The sequence below is a fragment of the Tursiops truncatus genome, chromosome 7 (assembly GCF_011762595.2).
Source record: "Tursiops truncatus isolate mTurTru1 chromosome 7, mTurTru1.mat.Y, whole genome shotgun sequence".
In the NCBI taxonomy this organism is placed as follows: Eukaryota; Metazoa; Chordata; class Mammalia; order Artiodactyla; family Delphinidae; genus Tursiops; species Tursiops truncatus.
In genome coordinates, this window is record NC_047040.1 from 20,924,791 (window position 1) to 20,943,813 (window position 19,023).

Genomic DNA, 19,023 nt, shown 5'->3' on the forward strand with positions numbered 1-19,023 from the left:
GCAAAGAGATTACGCTTGCTCACTTCCTCCAGGCCATCCCGATTATTATGTATAATACAGAATAAATTAAATACTGCTAGACAAGCTACCAGTGCATCCTCTACCCTACACTGCTTCTTAAAAATGACTAGCCAGTCTTGTTCATCACATGGTAAAATAACATTAAAAAAAAAAAATCACACATTCTGTCTCCTGTCATCTTATTTATTTTGTACTCTCCCAGAAGGCTAGTACCTCATGTAGATCTAAGTTTCCGTATACAGGGTAATATCAAGCCCAGATAATGCTTTACGATAATGTCAGAAAATGTCAATGACTGTCATTTTCTTGGGAATGAAAATTGCAAGGTTTTTATCCCAAGAGGACAGAAACGGGTCTGGTACAGATTACTTTATAGCACTTAGCACAGTATGACACTAAAGACAGATATGAAACGCAAGTGTTTTGAAAAGACAAAGTCACCATAGTGGAAAGAGCCCTAATATATAGGGCTAACAGGCTTGGTTATAGCCTCAGCTCCGCCATGGAGTAGCCATAAGACCTTGGGCAAATCCCACTCTCTGTGAGCTTCAGTTTCCCCCTCTATATAATGGGGGTGCCAACTTGTTGCCAACCATAAATGACCGTAACAAGGATTAAAAGTTAAGAGAGTTTGAAAACTCTTTGTTATATAAATGTCAATTTGTTTTTTTGACTAAAGCAAAAGACATGAGATGATTAGAGCGTTAACATATATAACAAATACACTTAGGACTAATTTCTAATGACTGTTACTAAAGGAAGTATTCTCAAAATACACTAAACATAAACTCCAACTTTCTTTGAGGGATTCAGAATACATATCACCATCCTGTGGTTGCCCTGGCGTTTATCTCTATGACTGTCCATCAACAGTGATCTACACAAGTTGAAAACTGCAAATTAATACGAGATTTTGGAAGTAGACTAGGTAGGCTGAGAAATGAAGCGGGCTCACCATCCTGCCCGGGGCGAGGGAGAGAGGTTACGGGAAGACAAGGTCGGGGGACCCTGGGTCAGCTCTGCAGTGCCCCTCCAGGGCAGGAACAGCTGTGCACAAGGGGACCTTCCCAATCCCCATCTCCAGCCCCAGACTCACAGTGCTCTCCTTGGTGGTCATCTCCTTGGCCGCGGCATCCAGGGCAGCTCTGGTCCTGGCGCTGATCCGGCCTGGGGCGACCACCACCATCTTGCGCTGTTTGGCTGGGAGCTGGCAGAGGACGTCGCCCTTGAGGCGTCGCAGCATGACCGTCTCCTCCAGCAGGAGCTTCAGCTCCCCCAGGTTGGAGGAGCCTGAATAATCCCATCCCCAGGGCAGCTGTGGAGGCAGAACGGAGACACAGCTCGTGAGAGTCCCCAGGGCCCAGGACTGGAGCTGTCACCTCCGGGAATGGCCTCACAACCCTCTCTTCCCTTGGCTTTGTTCAGAGAACTTCAAGTGGTTTTAAGGGATGAATAAAATCTCACAGAATACAAATGAGAAACAGGAAGGAAAAGGAAGAAAGAAAGTCAGGAATGAGAGAACCAAAAACTTGTATCATGGCGTCCCACCGTTTGGCGCTATCCTTTCTAGCAGCAAAGGCAAGATGTCAAGCGGTTTGGTGCCTGTTACACTGAAGAACAAACGAGACACTCAGCTTGTCAGACTCTTCCCATACACTAAATGCACAAAGTTTCCCTAGGGCTTACCCGACTGAGCCTGTTGCACAAGGTAACAGACGATGCTGTAACATCTTTATTTGATGGGGGTTACAGGGATTACGAAGCTGCTCTTCCCCAGCGTGGGCCTCACCATGCGTGACCTGGTGAATGCCATTGCGGTGGCCATGGTGGAGGCGGCTGAAGGGAAGAACCCAGAACACAGGTGCTGCAGTCTTGCTGAAACCAGAGGTGGGTTTTAGAGCGCCCAGGCAGTCCTTCATAAAAATGGTTCCTTCATTTAGCAGCTCAAGGAGGCAGTGAGCAAGAATGTCTACTTCCTACCACACAGGTAGACAAGATCCTACCGATTAAAATAAAAACCCTGCCCTTCACTAACAATCTTACTGGAAACAGGACTGACTTTTACGGTCCTGTAGAAAATCAGGGAGCCAGGGTATCTGCTGCCTTAGGGTTTCAGCTGCTCATTTGCCCTCATGCCTCACCCCACCCTGGACTGTGAACCACCGAGGGCAGGGGCTAGGCTTGATCATTTTCGAGGGCCAGTGGACCTAGTATAATGCTGGAGATGTGATAGGTGTCCTATAAACCTCTGCTAGATTGAGAGCAGGAAGAGACAGCCAAAGGTGGAGAAATAAAATGATCAAAAACTGCTTCTTCTTTTAAAAAAACACACCCTGAAATCAACTGGATGTTCTGAGCAAATGCCTTCACGGTATAGGGTCGAAAATGAGCTCGGCATGGGGCATTATTTTCAGTGGCTTCTCTTAATGCAAGAATCTGGCCACAGTTAAAAGAAAAAAAAAAAGTAGAGACTTCCCTGGTGGCGCAGTGGTTGAGAATCCGCCTGCCAATGCAGGGGACACAGGTTCGATCCCTGGTCCGGGAAGATCCCACATGCCACGGAGCAGCTAAGCCCATGCACCACAACTACTGAGCCTGCACTCTAGAGCCCACGAGCCACAACTACTGAGCCCATGTGCCACAACTACTGAAGCCCATGCGCCTAGAGACTGTGCTCCTTAACAAGAGAAGGCACTGCAATAAGAAGCCTGCACACCATGATGAAGAGTAGCCTCCACTCGCCACAACTAGAGGAAGACTGTGTGCAGCAACGAAGACCCAACGCAGCCAAAAATAATAAATTAATTAAAAAAAAAAGTAGCCCTGGCCTACTGGCTGCATTATATAAAAATCATGCTAGGAACAAATGGATATCGTAATTAATTTAGGTATAACGTTCCTACCTTCTAATATTATCAACTCTTAACCTTGCAGGTTAAAACCCAATAATACCAAAGGTTTTAAATGCGTAATACCGTAATTACAATCCAACAAGCTTTTATTGAAAACTTATCACGGAGCAGGCATTGGGCTAGGTGAAAGGAAGGATACAAAGATGGGGAAGGCAGCGTCTGACTATGTTTTCTTGGATGCTGGGGCAGTGGCAGCAGGAGGAGGACAAGGGCGAATCTGAGGATGGCCTGAATGACTGCGGAGACGGTGGCCAGAGCCTGGGAACCCAGGGAGGGACAGTGCAGCAGTAAAGGCAGGGAACGGCTCTGCCCTCAGCTCCCCCAGCCCCTGGCTAAACACGACACCATGCGTCCAGACAGTCAAGGAAGATAAGATCCTTTTCAGAAATCAAGTTGTCTTGAGGGATCAACACAACTGTGCACAACCTAACCTGGACTGATCCATGGGGAAACTTTGTTAAAGGCGTGTATGGCTTTAAATACATTTAATAATAGAAATCTCCTGCCTCATAACCAGCTAAAAACGGTTTGCCATTAACTTTGCCAAGCACCACAAGTTGCATTATAAGTACTCTGAATGTAAGTGGATATTTTTAAAGTACTTGAAAAGCTGTCTTTCCTTTTCCAAAAGTATTTTAAAATAAGGCAGATGATCTTATTAACATCACTAACTCGCATGGCAAGGCTTTTCTCTCCCAGGTGGCATGGGTGATGAGTAAGGGGCAGCCGTTTCTCCAAGTGGCAGTGTCTTCGATGCAGACAGCAGCTCGGCGTATTTGTGACTTGATCAAAAGAAGGAATCCTTAAGGTCTGAAGTAATGAGCTTTAGAGTCCAGTGAGAGCCTCTGCACAGGGACACTGCCCGCAGAAGAGAAGCCAGGGTGAGCTGGAGTTGTGGCTTCAAGGTTGCAGTAGAACAAGTGGGGAAAATGAGAAGCGATTTGCCCTTGAGAGAGGGGCCAGCGCCTTCCATTCTAATTCAGTGCTACTGGAACCTCACGGGAACAGGGTTTAAGCATCTGAGAAGTCTACCTTGCCGGACAAGAGACAACTGTTGAAGGATAAATCCATCACCCTGGCCACAGCTTTGAAAGTAGAGATTAGAAAGAGAAGTGAGTGACTCTCCCTTTCTGGTTTTCAGATCGTGGGTGTTCCGGAGCCTGGATCAGAGAGAGCTACTCGGGGCTCAGGAAGAAGGTTCGAACCAGCCCCATCACCTCCCACCTGTCAGCAATGACACCGACTGGGACTTCTGCTCCACCCATCACAGCACACCAAGGCCCCAGCACACCAGCGAACAGATGAGACTGTATCCCACTGGTGGGTCTGGAGAGAGTGAAGAGGGCACAGATGCCAAGAAGGAGAAGGCCACAGACTGTGTCTCTTCCTGAAAAGAGAACAGCCCAGTGCCTGAAGAAAACAGCTCAACTGATTAAGGAAAAACAATGAACTCCTAAGCAAACAAGGAGCTAATTCTGTGTGTCATCCTGTCTCGGGTTATTCTGGGGAAGAGCACTGGAAACGTGCACAGGCTTTGGCCAACCTGGCTATGGCTGCCTGACACGGAGAGACCCCCCAGCTCAGGCCAGGAAACATGCTGTGTCCACCAAGGACGCGCTGCTGAGCTACAAGGGAGACACGGCCGCAGACAAGGAGAGCGAGGAAATCCTGGAAGCTCTGGTCGTGCCCCGCCACACTCTGGGGGTGGCCTGGCTCCTGCCAAACCAAGACACAGAGGCCTGCTTCGACCTGAAGAGGCAGAGGGAACACGAAGGAGCGAAAGAACTACATGAGGGAGGCGTCTGGGGATTACCAGTCTCAGAGAAGGACCAAGTGTTGCTTGGGGCAGGGCCTCCTTGGCCATCTGCAGGTTGAACACAGCTCGGGCATACTTGGAACAGGCACTTGGCAACATTATTACTGCTGAGGGTGACAGGATGTCAGAAGTGATCGGTCTACAGAGGAACCACGCCCAGGCCCGCCAGCACTGGCAGCTCGTTCGACCCGCGTTTCTCCGTTCACTGACTCAGCCCCCAAACCGCAGAGGCGAGCATGTTACCAGTTGAGGCCTGTGCCGTGTCTGGAGGGACCCAGCACAGGGAATCTCAGCCAACCTCAGCCGCCAAGTGTGGAGATCACACACGCTACACATGTGCCCTGTGGAGATCACACACGCTACACACGTGCCCTGTGGAGACCACACATGCTACACATGTGCCCTGTGGAGACGACACACGCTACACATGTGCCCTGTGGAGATGACACACGCTACACACGTGCCCTGTACTGCACCAGCGGACAAGGAGACTGGTGAGAAAAGACAAAAACGCTGCCCTCTACCCCTTCCTCTGCTCTCCACCTCCTGACTCTTTTCCTCTGGTTTGCAAGAGAGATGGTGGTGGCAGCTAGAATTTTCTTGATCTGTATTCAAAAGTGAGGTGCTGGGGCATCCAGAGGAAAGCCCAGTGATGAATTCATCCTTCAGCAGTGGCCCTTTGTCTGGCAAGGTCATCCTCCTGAAAGCAGGGCTTTGGCAGAAACGCACTGCTGAGGAAGATGGAGTCCCACGCTCAGCCAGGTGGCCAGACTGGTGACAGCCAATGGAGTCAACGGCCCGTCAGGAGGAATTTGCATTTGTGACTACTGTAATTTAAATATTTTTTAAAATGCTGACTTTCTCATTTACGAAAGTAATCCATTTTGGCATACCTTATCTTCCAGTCATACATGAGAGAGACACAGAGGGGGGTGAAAGAGGAGGCGGGGGAAGAGAGGGAGACAAAGAATGAATAATTAACTATAGGGAAAGTTTTGCATCCTACTTTTTTCCACTCTTTTATTTCCCCATGTCATTAAATAAACTTTTTATCTTCAGCTAAAAAAAACTGAGGGGGCTTTCCTGGTGGCGCAGTGGTTAAGAATCCGGCTGCCAATGCAGGGGACACGGGTTCAAGCCCTGGTCCGGGAAGTACCGACATGCCGTGGAGCAACTAAGCCCATGCGCCACAACTACTGAGCCTGTGTGCCATAACTACTGAAGCCCACATGCCTGGAGCCCGTGCTCTACAACAAGAGAAGCCACCACAATGAGAAACCCTCAGCAACCAGAGAAAGCCCGCACAAAGCCATGGAAGACCCAACGCAGCCAAAAATATAAATAATTAATTAATTAAATAAATCTATTAAAAAAACCAGGTTTTAGAAATCGTGATTTTTAAAATTTTTTTATTTTTTTGGCTGCATTGGGTCTTGCTGCTGCACACAGGCTTTCTCTAGTTGCGGCGAGCGGGGGCTACTCTTCATTGTGGTGCACAGACTTCACATTGTGGTGGCTTCTCGTGTGGAGCAAGGGCCCTAGGCGTGTGGGCTTCAGTAGTTGTGGCTCGTGGGCTCTAAAGCGCAGGCTCAGTAGTTGTGGCTCACGGTCTTAGCTGCTCCGTGGCATGTGGGATCTTCCCGGGCTAAGGATTGAACCCGTGTCTCCTGCATTGGCAGGCAGATTCTTAACCACTGCATCACCAGGGAAGTCCAGAAATCACGATTTTGATTGCAACGGCATTTGTTCACAAGGCTTCCTCTGCCATTTTTGGAGAACGGAAGCTGTGCAGACTGTAGCTTCAGGGGCAGCTGCTCCATTGGCACCGTATTCATAGAGATAATTTGCAGGTCAGAGGCTTCTGGCCTGCTGACCAGGCACGATTCACTATAATGAGTCGACATTTAAAGCAAAGGCCCACTGATGAGAGCCCACCAGGGGAGCCTGAGATCATGCTTCCCACTCCACCTGTTCAAAGGCTTCCTCTGTCCTTTTTGCACAGAGTATGTAGGGCCTCGGCCTCACCTGGAGCTCACCTCAGTGCCCTTCTCTGAGGCAAGAGCTGTTGGCTTTCAGAGCTCCAGGCACCTATGCATCGGCTCTACCGGAAAACACTAACGTGGAATCACCACAAGCATTAGAACTCGGAGGGGCTGCTCTTATCTTACCGTAGAGGACACTCCAAGGTCAGAGTTAGGGGCAAAGCAGAGCTAAACTCCGAATCCAGCTCTATGGCCAGTGATTTTCTGATCACACCACAGCCAAAAAGAAGGAATGGAAAGGGAGGTGTGAAAATCAGGGTGGGGTGGGCGGGGAAGAGGGGGAATAAAGAACACATACCCGCTTGGCACCACAGTAGCGAAGTCCAAAGGCATGGAACTGAGGGAAGAAGGTCGGCCTGACGGCGAGGATCTGCGTGTAGAGCTCTGCCGGCCGGGACATGGCTGGGGTGCCCGACAGTAAGATCACCCTCTTGGCAACCTAGAACACAAAAGCCCAAGATGCTGAGACGCACAGAGGACACGCAAGAGATGTCCCCAGCACCCCCAGGAGTCGGAGCCGAGGCCCCCGGAACAGTACACCCCGGAATCTTGCATGAACACCTTCACTTCCTCGCACTCTGACCGCAGGTACTTCTCAAGTTCGTGCATCTTAGATCCAAGGTAGATCTAGATTCCAAAGACACTACGGCTGGCCTCACTCCAGAGCTCTGGGTGGCCACAACCTGGGAACTCTAAGCGAGGTACCATGACCAGAGAAAGAGAGCATGTGTGCTCTGAGAACCTCAAGGTGTGACCTGTGTAAGAGGCTGGGCGTCATCTCCTAAGCTGCCTTGGCCACTCCCTCTGCCTGCATCTACATCAGCACTCAGTCCGCTACACTGAATTCTATCTTGTCTGTCTCCCTCACTAGACTGCAAGCTTCTTGAGATCAAGGACTGGGCTGTGTCCACCTCTGTTTTCGTAGAACAGTGGCCGGCACAAAGTAAGCCATCAATAAATATTCACTGTATGCCTAAAAATGTTCACAAGGAAGCTAACTGGTGTCCTACGGAACGTGGAGTAAACTCACAGAATCCAGCATGGTTAGAGGAAGGGGAAGTAGGGGAGACAGCAGCAGGTCCGAACTTTTTCCAGGATGGATTTCTGACACCCAAGCTGAACCTATGATTAGATACCGACACGTAGGACCAGCCCTTTCTCAATCCCAGGAGAAAGCATCAGCAATGGCCTGTGTATAAGCCTCTATTTGTTTTCTTTAGAGGAGAAAAAAAAAAAGGCTGTCACTAGCTCAGCTGCACAATGCTTTGAGCCTAGAGATCCCTGATTCAAGCTCATCTGGTAGTTAATACGGACTTTAAAAGGTGGGACCCTGATCCATCTACCCTACACTCAGCCCAGGCCTGCAGCAGCCTGCTCAGCTGAGGGCAGGATGGACATAAACAGTTGGTCAATTCCAATGACAGACTTCGGGCTCCTCTTTATCGTGACACCAAGCTGACCCAAGAAGACCAGACCCCAAATCCTACCTCTTACTCAGATGAGAAAGAGGGTGAGATATAAAAGGAGACACTTCCCTACTGTACTAGAACACGGAGTGGCCACAGATCACTGGTGGTAAAATCCATTTCAGCTCTGGGAAGGGACCCTACTGGGGGGCTCGGTTGTCTAGAAACAGCTTGTTAATCACTGTAACCTCGAGTTAATGATGGCAGCGTAAGGCAATCGCATGCAGTCAGTTACCTAGGGGAGGAAATCAGGTTTTCAGATAGATACACGGCCTCATAAAAGTAAATAAATACAGGTGCAGCAGAGGGAAGGAAAGTGATTATAAATATACAACATATATACCGTTCTTGAGATGCACTTCTGCCCGCTCAGCAGCTGCTAAGACCTAATTCCATTAGGACAGGAGAGCCATGAACTTCTCCAGCTATAATTTTCCACAGTTCAACTACCTGGGCCTTCTAATTTCCTCCATGGTTTAATGCAGACTCATTAAAATAACAATGAGCTTCTGGAATGACGCCTGTTGCACCACTTGCCTTGGCTCGAGACCATTTCAATGAAACGGGGAAAATGAGAAGTCTTATCGGTAAGAGAAAATCAGCTCACCATCCAAACCTATTCCCCACATCATCACTGCTGTAGCCTGGGGATGGAGCCTGGGCAGCAGCTCACAGATCAGGTGCTGGAAATGAACTCCAGGGTTCTCTGCCCGATATTTATAGGACGGAGTTAACATGGAGTCAGACCTCCCATATACTGTCCAGACTAGGGTGGTGATGGGACCGTTGAAAATGGATGCTTGTGGGTGTTAAAAAAGCAGAGGCAGCATTATGGAAAGAGGAAAAAGGCCAGCTTTGAAAAGAAACCAATACGGCGTCTCATCTATTATGGAATAACTTAGCCTGCTCAGCCCCGACACGTTTATTGTCATCACTGTCATCCGTAAGGCCTTCAATTGTGCCCGGTTTCACGTGGTTTATATGCCACCCTCTACCCTTGAGAACTTCCAGTTTAGGAAAATATAAATGCATAAAACTACATAAATCAACCCTAAATTGAACGCCTTACAGGTAACTCTTCTAGCACCCAAGAAACCCACAATGGAACAATGCAAAAAAACGATTTCTATTCAGCCTCAGAGAGAAGTTAGTTGATTCACACGAGCAGGGGACTCTTCCTGCAGCCTGCCTGATCACACTGGGGGTGAGAGCAGACCCTCCAGCGGACACCACCCCCGCTGTGGCCTGAAGAGGCAAAGAGCCATTTCTCCAAACGCAGAGGGACTGGGTTTTCTGTTCTAGGTGCAGGGGAACTGGGTTTTCGACTCCCTGCTTGTATATCACAAGTACTGCCATTGTAGTACTGTACAAAAGATCCAAAACCTGGTTACAAATCCAACAAAAGGGATCAGATGATATACATTCTGACAGATTTATACAATAGACTACTATTTGTAAGAATGAGGTCCAGTTATCGGGAATGAGGTGGCATGATTACCAAGATACGCCATTAAGGGAAAAAAGGAAGGTGCAAAACTGGTTGTAGAACACTCTAGGGAGGGAGAAAGGAAACACACGTTGAATGTACTGACATGGGCACAGACTAATTTTTACAACTAAACCCCAAAATCCAGTAACTGTGGCTGTCTTCGAGGAGAGAGATCAAGGGACTGGGGTATCCAGAGTGGGGAAAAAGAGTTATTTTTCACTGTACACCCTTCTGTACTCTTTGAATATATCACCTAGTTAAACTACTTCAATGAAAAAGGAAAAGAAAAAGCTCAGACACCTTAGACCACTATGCTCATCTGATCTAGCCAATCGACAGACATAAAAGGACTCTACTTCCACAAAAAGAGAAACAGCTGTTTATTAGGGAAGGATGGTGGGATTCTGAGGGCCTTTCTTCTTCTAAAGAAATAATCTAACTGGTTTAACAATAAAAAGCACTATAAAAAAAAGAAACCCACTAAAGGAAACTCAAACACACCTCACTGCTCACAATGGAAAAGTCAGATACCCTTCAGGGCTGGAGTCATGTGGAGAAAAAACCATGTGATTTGGCCTGAGCAGGAGTGAAGGTGGTGATGCGTGGCCAGACTGGATTTCAGAGGCAACTATCAAAAGGTAAAACTACGACCCAGAAATTCTGAGTGGAAGAATTCGTCCTAAGAGGACAAAGTGTACAAGCTATGAACATACGGATGACGTTCACTTGCAGAATTATTTATAATAGCTAAACAGTGTCCAACACTAAGAGTTAAATCATGGGACGTGTCCATACCACAGAACGCTCCCAAACCATTAAAAATGATCTTGGGGGCTTCCCTGGTGGCGCAGTGGTTGAGAGTCCGCCTGCCGATGCAGGGGACACGGGTTTGTGCCCTGGTCCGGGAAGATCCCACATGCCGTGCAGCAGCTGGGCCCGTGAGCCATGGCCGCTGGGCCTGCACGTCCAGAGCCTGTGCTCCACAGAGGGAGAGGCCACAACAGCGAGAGGCCCACGTACCGCAAAAAAAAAAAAAAAAAAAAAAAAAAGATCTTGCCCTACAGCTGACATGTTAGAAAAATAACCAAACTGTTAACAGTAGTTTTCTGTGTTGGAGGGATTAAAGGTGATTTCAGTTTTGTTCTTTATAGCTTTCTGTCTTGCCTACTTTCACACAGTTGACCCTTGAACAACATGGGTTTGAACTGTACAGGTCCACTTAGGCAGATGTTTTCAATAGTAAATACTACAGTCCTATACTGCCTGAGGTTGGATGCATCTCAGTATGTGGAGGAACCTCAGATATGGAGGGCCAGCTAAATATAAGTTAAAGGCACGTTAAACCCCCGCTGCTCAAGGGTCAACTGCAGATGAAAACAGAACCACCTCGCTTCGCAGCCCAGGAAAACGGTGCTGAAGGGGAAGAAAGATGTCACATTTCCCAGGGGACAACACCACTAGTTTCTTACAACCTAAGCAAAACGTCCTCTGCATGCAGCTGCTGTTTCCATTGAGGAAACCCACAGGATGTGGCCTATCTCACAGAGTAGGATATAACCTAATCACCTCATCATGAACATCTGCTGAAAATATTTTGACATATTAATTATCAGAATATAGTTCTAAGAGATGCACAAGTTAGAGGAACAGTCAAGTGGTATTAAATTCGGCCCACATTTCCTTAGAGTATCTGATCAGTGGTTCTCAACAGAAATGGGGAGGGGTAATTCCCCCCTCCTCCCCAGGGACGCTTGGCAAGACCTGCCAAGACAATTCTGGTTGTCACAACTGAAGGAGCCAGTGGCATTCAGTGAGTAGAGGCCAAGGATGCAGCTAAATGTCCTACGATGCCCAGGACAGCCCTGTGGATAACAACGAATTATCCAGCCCCAAATGTCAACAGTGCCAAGGTTGAGGAACTCTGGTCTCGACGGAAATACAGCAGAGAGGTGGGAGGTTTGATGATCAGAATAACACAGGATGCCTCATCCTCCTCAACTGTGCCAACAGTCCAGCACACGTGAAGTCAATGTCATGGATGACAGTGGCTTCGAGACACCCATGAACAGGCTATATTCACGGGTCCTGTTTTGAAACATTAATTCATCCGAGTTCTACGGCCAATGCAGAGTAATACATACTAGTTAGCAGTTAAAATTTTGTTTTAAATGTGTCACTCTGAAATATACCCAAGATCTGAAAAACGCAGACACTGCTTTAAAAGGTCTGACTCAGAAGCACATATTTCAGAAACCAATATTTAAGTCCAGCTTGCCTGACCAGGCAATGAGTGCATTAACAAGACAGTTGCTAAGAAGCTTTCCTATTATATCTTTAATGATATCATCTATCTACTGTGCAGTTTCTTTTGTCTAAACAATCAGGGGTATACAGATTTAATTTCAGTTATGGCTGTAAAATTGGAACCACAGTACCAGGGTCTATTAACATTTTTCAAAAGAAAACATATGAAAATTCCCCAAAAGAAGGGTCACCACTTTGGGAAAATCATTTAAGTGTGTCCATAAATGGCTCTCAACCTATAAACATTTATAGGTAATTTGGGCAGAGAATCAAGGCTTTTAAGTAAAGGACCTTTAGGTTTGGAGGGAATGACATAATCCTGCTTTGGAAGATGTTATCATATTACCTGTTACTCCGAACACAAAACCAACTTGAAATGAGCACTCAACTGTGTTTTGTGGGGAGTTGGAAAAAATTAATTTTCAAATGCTATTAAGTTTCACCAACATTTAGCATATTTGTCTTCCCTAGCTTAGGTACAACTTAAAGCTTCTTTTAAGCAATAAAAGCTGCAGTTTTAAAATCAGGTGCAACCCGAGAGCCCAAGATGAACATAACATGCGCTTTCGTTGGCTCAGTTCATACAAACCAAAGGAGATTCCCCCAAAGTCACCTGTGAGATATTTCTACCTTGTTACGAGAGAAAAGACTACTTTTCTAATTGTACAACTTTTTTCCCTGAAGTAGGAGAAAGCTCACCCCAAATAGATGGAAGGAAAGTTGGGGGCCTTCCCTCTGTTGGGGATGGAGGGGCTGGGACACAAAATACAGACACTGCAGTGTGTACCACACCAAGCACGGAGCTTATACTGCAGGTCAGAATACAATGCCTTTGGATAAAGATTCAAAGCTGCGCTGGACACACACACACAGACACACACACCCCCACACCCCTTCTGCTCTGAACCTGGACTCAGGCAGCCAAAGGGTCAGCATATGTTAGACCACCCCAGAAAAGGGTGTGGACGGCTGACCTTCCTGCTAACACAACAGCCTTGGGGCAGCCCCAGAAAAGGCTATCATCTTATCTATAAAGCAGGCCTCCGCTTTGTGGCGCGTCTTGCTGATGCCCACGGCCTGGTTCTGAGTCTGCACCATGAGAGCTTTGCCCCACAAGCCACGTGGAAGACAGGCAGCTCCTCCTGGGCTGTTTAGAGGACCCGCTGCTGGAGGCTGTCCCTCTGCCTTGTCCAGGAGGAGCCCGAGGACAGTCCAGAGTGAGTTCCCACCTGGCCTGTGTCCTTCAACAGGTTTTCATCTTTGAGAGACAGACGACTGCACTGACCACTAGTTCCTCAGCAGGATGTTAGGAAGAAAAACGAATCTGGTACCAAAGTCCTAAGTAGAGATGCCCTGAGTCAATGCTAAGTCACATCCACGGCCTGCAGCCCTGGACTTGCGGCCCCTGCTCCCCCTGGACACCAGTCCAGCCTGAGCAAAATACAGCAGATCTCAGTGCCGAGTGGGCTCAGGCACGGAGCCCGTCCTCAGCAGCTCTCACCTTGAGGAGGGGCACAGCTGCACGACAGCGGGCAGTCTTAATGTTTTTGAGGAAGTGAGATTCATCCTGAAAAGAAACAGTCACGTAAGTGAACAAGGCCAAATCCTGAGCAGACGGAGAGAGAGCCCACGTCAAGCTTGACCCTGGTACAGCGTCGCACTGAGGCTGCCTCTCTTAGTGCTTTCTCCTTCAAGCAGACAGCTGGGGGCCTGGGCAAGGACCAGGCTCTGGGGCATCTTCTCTATGACATTGTGAGCAAGTCGCTTCATCTCTCAGGGACAGTTTTCCACTTGCAAAGTGGGGCTGGCAACTCCCCTGCCCTGCCCACCTCGCACGCGGCACGGGACAAACTCCTGAAAGGTGCTCTGCTGGCTTGTAAGATTGCACCCCCCCCCCCCACCCCTGCACGGCACTAACGCCGTGTGCTGAAGACCCGTGTGTGCCCCGAGCTGGCTCAAGGCTCTGCGGCCCAGCCCACACCTTCTCCCCTGCTTTCCCTGAGCTCCCACAGGCTCTGGCTCCCGCGTCTCCGAAGGCCCTGGAACGGACTGTAACGATCTGCGTGTGTGTCGGTCTGTCTTACTGGACTGCAGCTCCCCGGAGACCAGGGGCTGACCGCTCCCTCCACACCCGCAGCACACAGCCCTGGGCAGGGCACAGAGCTGCCTGCGACCTCTGGCTAGCTGAGCCAATGGACGAAGGCGCCTCCCTCGCAGTCAGCCCGCTGCCGGGAAACCCGAGGCAGAGTCCCCACTGCAGTCTTGTTGACTTGAGTGACTCAGAGGTCCTCAAAGAGTTTTCTAAAAGCCCTTTCTTTAGCTCCTTCTAGATGAGATGTGCACTAAACAAGATGCGCAGCAAGATCTGGGAGGCCACTGTAGGTAGAGAATCCTATTTTTAGAGGAGGAAAACACCACTGGCTTTTTCAAGTCACGCGTTTGAATAAAAAACCTTTCGTGTTACCCGGAGGCACTGGGTTTCCCTGTTCTGCCAAGAGGAAAAGCGAGGATAAGCTTCCCCTGGAAACCATCCACCGCAGGCTTCGCCCCGGGACGTCTGTCACCTGGACTAGGGGTGGTAGCTGGCTGGACGGGAGTGGGGATGTGAGAGACTCACACGTTTTCAGGGCTGTATTTGTGAGCCATGTAGACACACTGGGTACTGACAGAGGAGGCCGGAAGCCAGCATCTCTAGACTTTCCTTCTGGAGTATGAAAGGAGTTAGAAGAAGGAAAGCGGCAGCTAAAAGATGTACCATCACATCTGGGAGCAGGACTCTAAACTCTAAAGCCTCCTTTAAAAAAAAAACAACTAGGGTAAAAAGTGCTTTTCTTTGGTAGGAAGGGAGCGTCCTTATATCATCTGGAAGAAAATCTATTAACTGTTTGAACTGCACGTCTGAGTCACGCCGACAGAGGGCACCAGATGGCGGCACAGGTCCATGCTGTCCAGGCTGTAGCTCCCTGAGCCCCGGGCTGTTGGGGGTTCACGTGCTCGCCTCCAACGTGATCCCCCGTGGGGAGAGGTGGGCTAGAAAGCCCCAGCACAGACCTAGTAAACCACAATTTTTCAAAAAGCGCCCGCCCCTGCCCCAGAAGATCCTAATATGTAGCCAGGGTCGAGAAGCGCTATTTGAGAGAAATGAAAGATCACTTCCCTACGAAACAAAGCCAGTGATTTCTACTCTCCTAGACACCTAGTGGGGCTCCATGAGATTACAGATATGGACGCTCTTTCGAGCAGAAAGTTCCCCAGAGATAAAGTACTTAAGCACTCTGCCAAGTCACTTACAATGATGACAACTCTAAAAGGGGGTTTTAGCTGCTTCTCTAACTTGCTCAGAAGATCGAAACTGACAATGTTGACCAAGCCAGCTGTCAGGCGGTCCTTCCCAGTCACCACGACGTTGATGTGGTCTGGGCTCAGAGACGGCAGCCACTGACGAAAGGCCTGGGGGTGACAGGAGAGAACAAAACCCAAGTGGTGATCCAGCCTGGCAGGTGCCAGCTGTGGCCCCGCTAACCCACCCACCGCCTCTCTCCACGCGGACCAACGTTAACGCCCGCTGAAGACAAACTCGGTCTCTTCCCCTTCCCGCCCTCCTGCATTCAGCATAACCTTGTCCCCACGAACAACCGTCGCCTCCCTGTTCCTCCCACCCACCCACACCCCTTCACTTTCCACTAACGGGACACTTCTCTCCTCGGTAAGCAAGCCCTTGTGAACAGTCGCTTTGAGGTGTCTGTGGATTCCACTTCTGTGACCTCTAGCAAGATGACAAGTTTCTGCGAGGAAAGAATGCAACTCTTTTAAAGAGGAATTTTATAAAGGAATTTTTAGCAGAGCCTGGTACACCACAGGCACTGATGATGATGAACATGTTCAGTGCTTTCTACAAAGGCACCTCCTTTCCCCAGAAATCTTGTCATCTCTAGCCAAAGCCAGTACCTGGAGCCAGTGGACGGCCACCAGGTGCCTCTGTCATTGGCCGGGGGTCTGGGTGCTCCCAGTGAGCCTGGGCTGACACCATTCTGATTCCGGGAGCGCGAGGCCAGGCTCTGTCCTGGTTATAAGCCGCTGACCATCTAATCTTCCCTAGAATTTCCGAGGGTGCTGTGGGAATCTGACGTGTGTTGAACTGTTAGTTCCTAGAGGCTCTGGCACAGTTCAGATCACGAGCACAAGAAGTGAGTGAGGTACTGTTTCGATATGCACTTTTTTTAAGTTTTGCTTTCTCCTGGGTTGGAAGGGCATGTCTGGGCGTCAGGCCCCGTGGCTGCAGGCAGAGCTGCCTCTTCCCCAGGAGCAGCTCACGGGGGCTTAGTAACAGCCTTGGCATGAGGAAGCCGACAGCCACCTCGAGCAGCACGAAGCTGGGAAGAGCTACGGACGATGAACCACGTCTTCCATCCTCACCACGTTTGCTTACGTAGAGTTTCATTCATTTCATGGGACCACTCTGATCCCTGGATTTATGGGAGACAAAGCTCACAGCTGAGTGATAATACAATGGTCATGTCAGGCTTTTCTGCCATAAAGGTGCCCGGTAGACTGTGAACATCCTGCCCACACCACCCGCTACCGGTGTGGGCCCTGAGCCCAACGACAGGAGCTGCGACCTCAAGGCCCTGGAACGTTCCTCGCTAGCAGCAAGCACGGTGCTTAACCTCTTGGGGAGGCAGTTTTCTCATCTGTCAGTGGGGTTAATATCTTGTGTCTGCTGAACACAGCTGTTTAAGGATTAAGGGAAATAAAGGAAGTAAAACTATTTTGAAACTTAAGTGGGGTAGAGGTGAAAGGTGTTCTTTGCAGGGGCACCGGAGGTGCTCAGGAAGCGTCTACTGACAGACGGAAGCAAGTCTGAGCTTGGTAAGGCCTTGCCCTTCCTCCCTAAAGGCCTAGCCTGATTCTAACTCAGAAACCCAGGAGCCTGGCCTCAGCAGGCTCCCTTCCTCCTCCAGCTGAGACAGATCTTTCGAGCTCCCCAGGTCCTGTCCCCAAACTGTCATTTGATGACTCTGACACTGAGGAAAGGCTTCCTCGTTAAAATCACGGCACCAGGAGAGCTGACCTGCTCCCAGGTGAAGCGCACAGAGGACGGTACCACCACCAGGAGCGGCCACTCCTTCCGGTAATAGGCGGCTATGCAGATGGCTTGGATGGTCTTCCCCAGGCCCATGTCATCAGCAAGCAGCAGGCGGCCTCTTTTCGCTATGGCAAAACTGAAAGCAGACACGGTCAGGACAGAGCACGGCGCGCTTCCCAGGGCGTCGGTTAACCCGCCATCGAGCCGCCGCGTGAAGCCACACGGTTGCTCGGTGTGGGCTACTGGCTCGCAAGAGACCTGCTCCGCCGAGAGGGACGCCAGGGGCCAAACACGGGGCAGAGTAATAATAATCAAGGAAAGACTACAAACAGGGACAACGTGAAATGTAGTCGAAGGGGAGGGAGAAGATCTAGAAGACAATTAGGTCGTGGAAGCCGAGGGAGGGAGTTTCCAGTAAGAGGAGTCACCCTCTGCCCAGCGCAGGCGAGGCCCAGGGGATATAAAGGAAGAGCGTGGGAAACAGTCCCTAACGAGGGGCTGGGAGGGGCACGCTTATCACATGAGGGATCTGCCGGGAAGGGAAGAAGGAAGAGACGGTGGGGTGGAAAAATGGCTTTCTCAAGATCAGAGAGGACTCTGTACCCATAAAGCTGGCAAAGACAGAAAACGTTGGAGAAAAGGAGGATGGCCCGAGAGAATGATGGAGCAAGAGTGTTTGTCTAAGAGCAGCACCGACCTCAGCCACGTGTCTCATTACCTAGCAGCCTCCAGGGTCCCCAAGCCCTCCAGGGCAGCACCCCTTGCTTACAGTTTGTGAATAAAGCATGGAATTATTATTCTACTCCTTCGGAGCCCGACTGGCCTGGGTTGGAATCCCAATTCCACCACCTGGGAGCCGTGTGCCTTTACGCAAGTTATCTGACCTCCTCGTGCCTCCGCTGTAACGTGGAATAACGACGAGGCCTACCCCAGAGAGTGTTACGGGGGCTCGTGATGTTTAAAGCACTTAAAACAGCGCTTGGTGCCGTCGTAAGTGCTGGGGAAGTGCTTCCCTTATAACAATTATTCCCCCAAAGGAGAAAAATAACCAAGACACAAACAGTGATGGTGACTTGCTCGACTGGCATATGAATCAGAGAAAAGCTAAAAGGGTCCCCAGTGCCAGATGCCTGGCCTGCTGCAAACGCCACTCCTCTTTCATCGGAATTCCCGAAGAACTGATCATTGGCTCAGGAACCTGAGGATAAGCCAGTCGACTAGCTCTTCTCCTTTCCTTCTCACCCAGAAAAGACAGAGAACGGCCCCTCTTCTGACCAGCAGCTGCTATGGCCCACAAGAATTCCGGGCTGCACACGGCCTTTCTGAATTGCCTGGAAACAGCGTTTCCGCCCTTCAGAAGCCAGTGCCCAACGAAGGTGGGAAAGCGAGCAGCGGGTCTGCGGGGGGCGTGAGCCCAGGACACCCAGGCTCAGCAGACAACGAGCGTCCTGTCGTGGTCCTGGCACTTCTCTGTCCTCCGAGCTGCCACACGGCCCACCCGGTGAGAGGTGGTGCCCCCTCCCCTCCCCCTTGGCCGTGGCCACCAGACTCCTGCAATGGGGGCGGAGGGAGCCCACCCTCCCCTTGTCATGCCGACCTTGGTGAAATCTTCCAGACCATTTCAGGGATCATCTCAGACAGACGCATGCAGACAGACAAGTTGTAAAAGACTTATTTTTTTACATTACTTTCTGATTTACAAAACTGGTGGTCAGGATGGCCAGGGGCACCTATGCAACAAACCAGGGAGGGCCTTTTGTTTCAGCCTCCGAGGCGTCGCAACCATTTACAATGTCTGCACGGCTTCATCCACCTGGTCATTCCCAAAGCAGAACAGACCCTTGAATTTCATAGCCTTTCCTTTTACTCTGCCTCGAGGTAGTCCAA

The 19,023-nt window shown here is 49.7% G+C and overlaps 1 protein-coding gene and 1 pseudogene across 7 annotated transcripts in view; one reads left to right on the plus strand and one right to left on the minus strand.

Moving 5' to 3' along the window:
- The window catches only part of SMARCAL1 (SNF2 related chromatin remodeling annealing helicase 1), a 51,906-nt gene that overhangs the window by 17,292 nt on the left and 15,591 nt on the right, over positions 1 to 19,023 (minus strand). For all 7 annotated transcript variants that reach the window (XR_012332984.1, XR_002177074.2, XM_033859798.2 and 4 more), the window contains 5 exons: positions 17,122 to 17,272; positions 15,342 to 15,500; positions 13,552 to 13,617; positions 7,090 to 7,230; positions 1,118 to 1,336 (listed from right to left, as the gene is read on the minus strand). Coding sequence is in view for 5 of the 7 variants with exons in the window: in XM_033859798.2 (XP_033715689.1) it covers positions 1,118 to 1,336; positions 7,090 to 7,230; positions 13,552 to 13,617; positions 15,342 to 15,500; positions 17,122 to 17,272 (736 nt within the window). In the remaining 2 variants the exon portion in view is untranslated. The remainder of the gene's footprint in view (positions 1 to 1,117; positions 1,337 to 7,089; positions 7,231 to 13,551; positions 13,618 to 15,341; positions 15,501 to 17,121; positions 17,273 to 19,023) is intronic.
- Positions 1,812 to 5,195, plus strand: LOC117313045 (tetratricopeptide repeat protein 23-like; annotated as a pseudogene).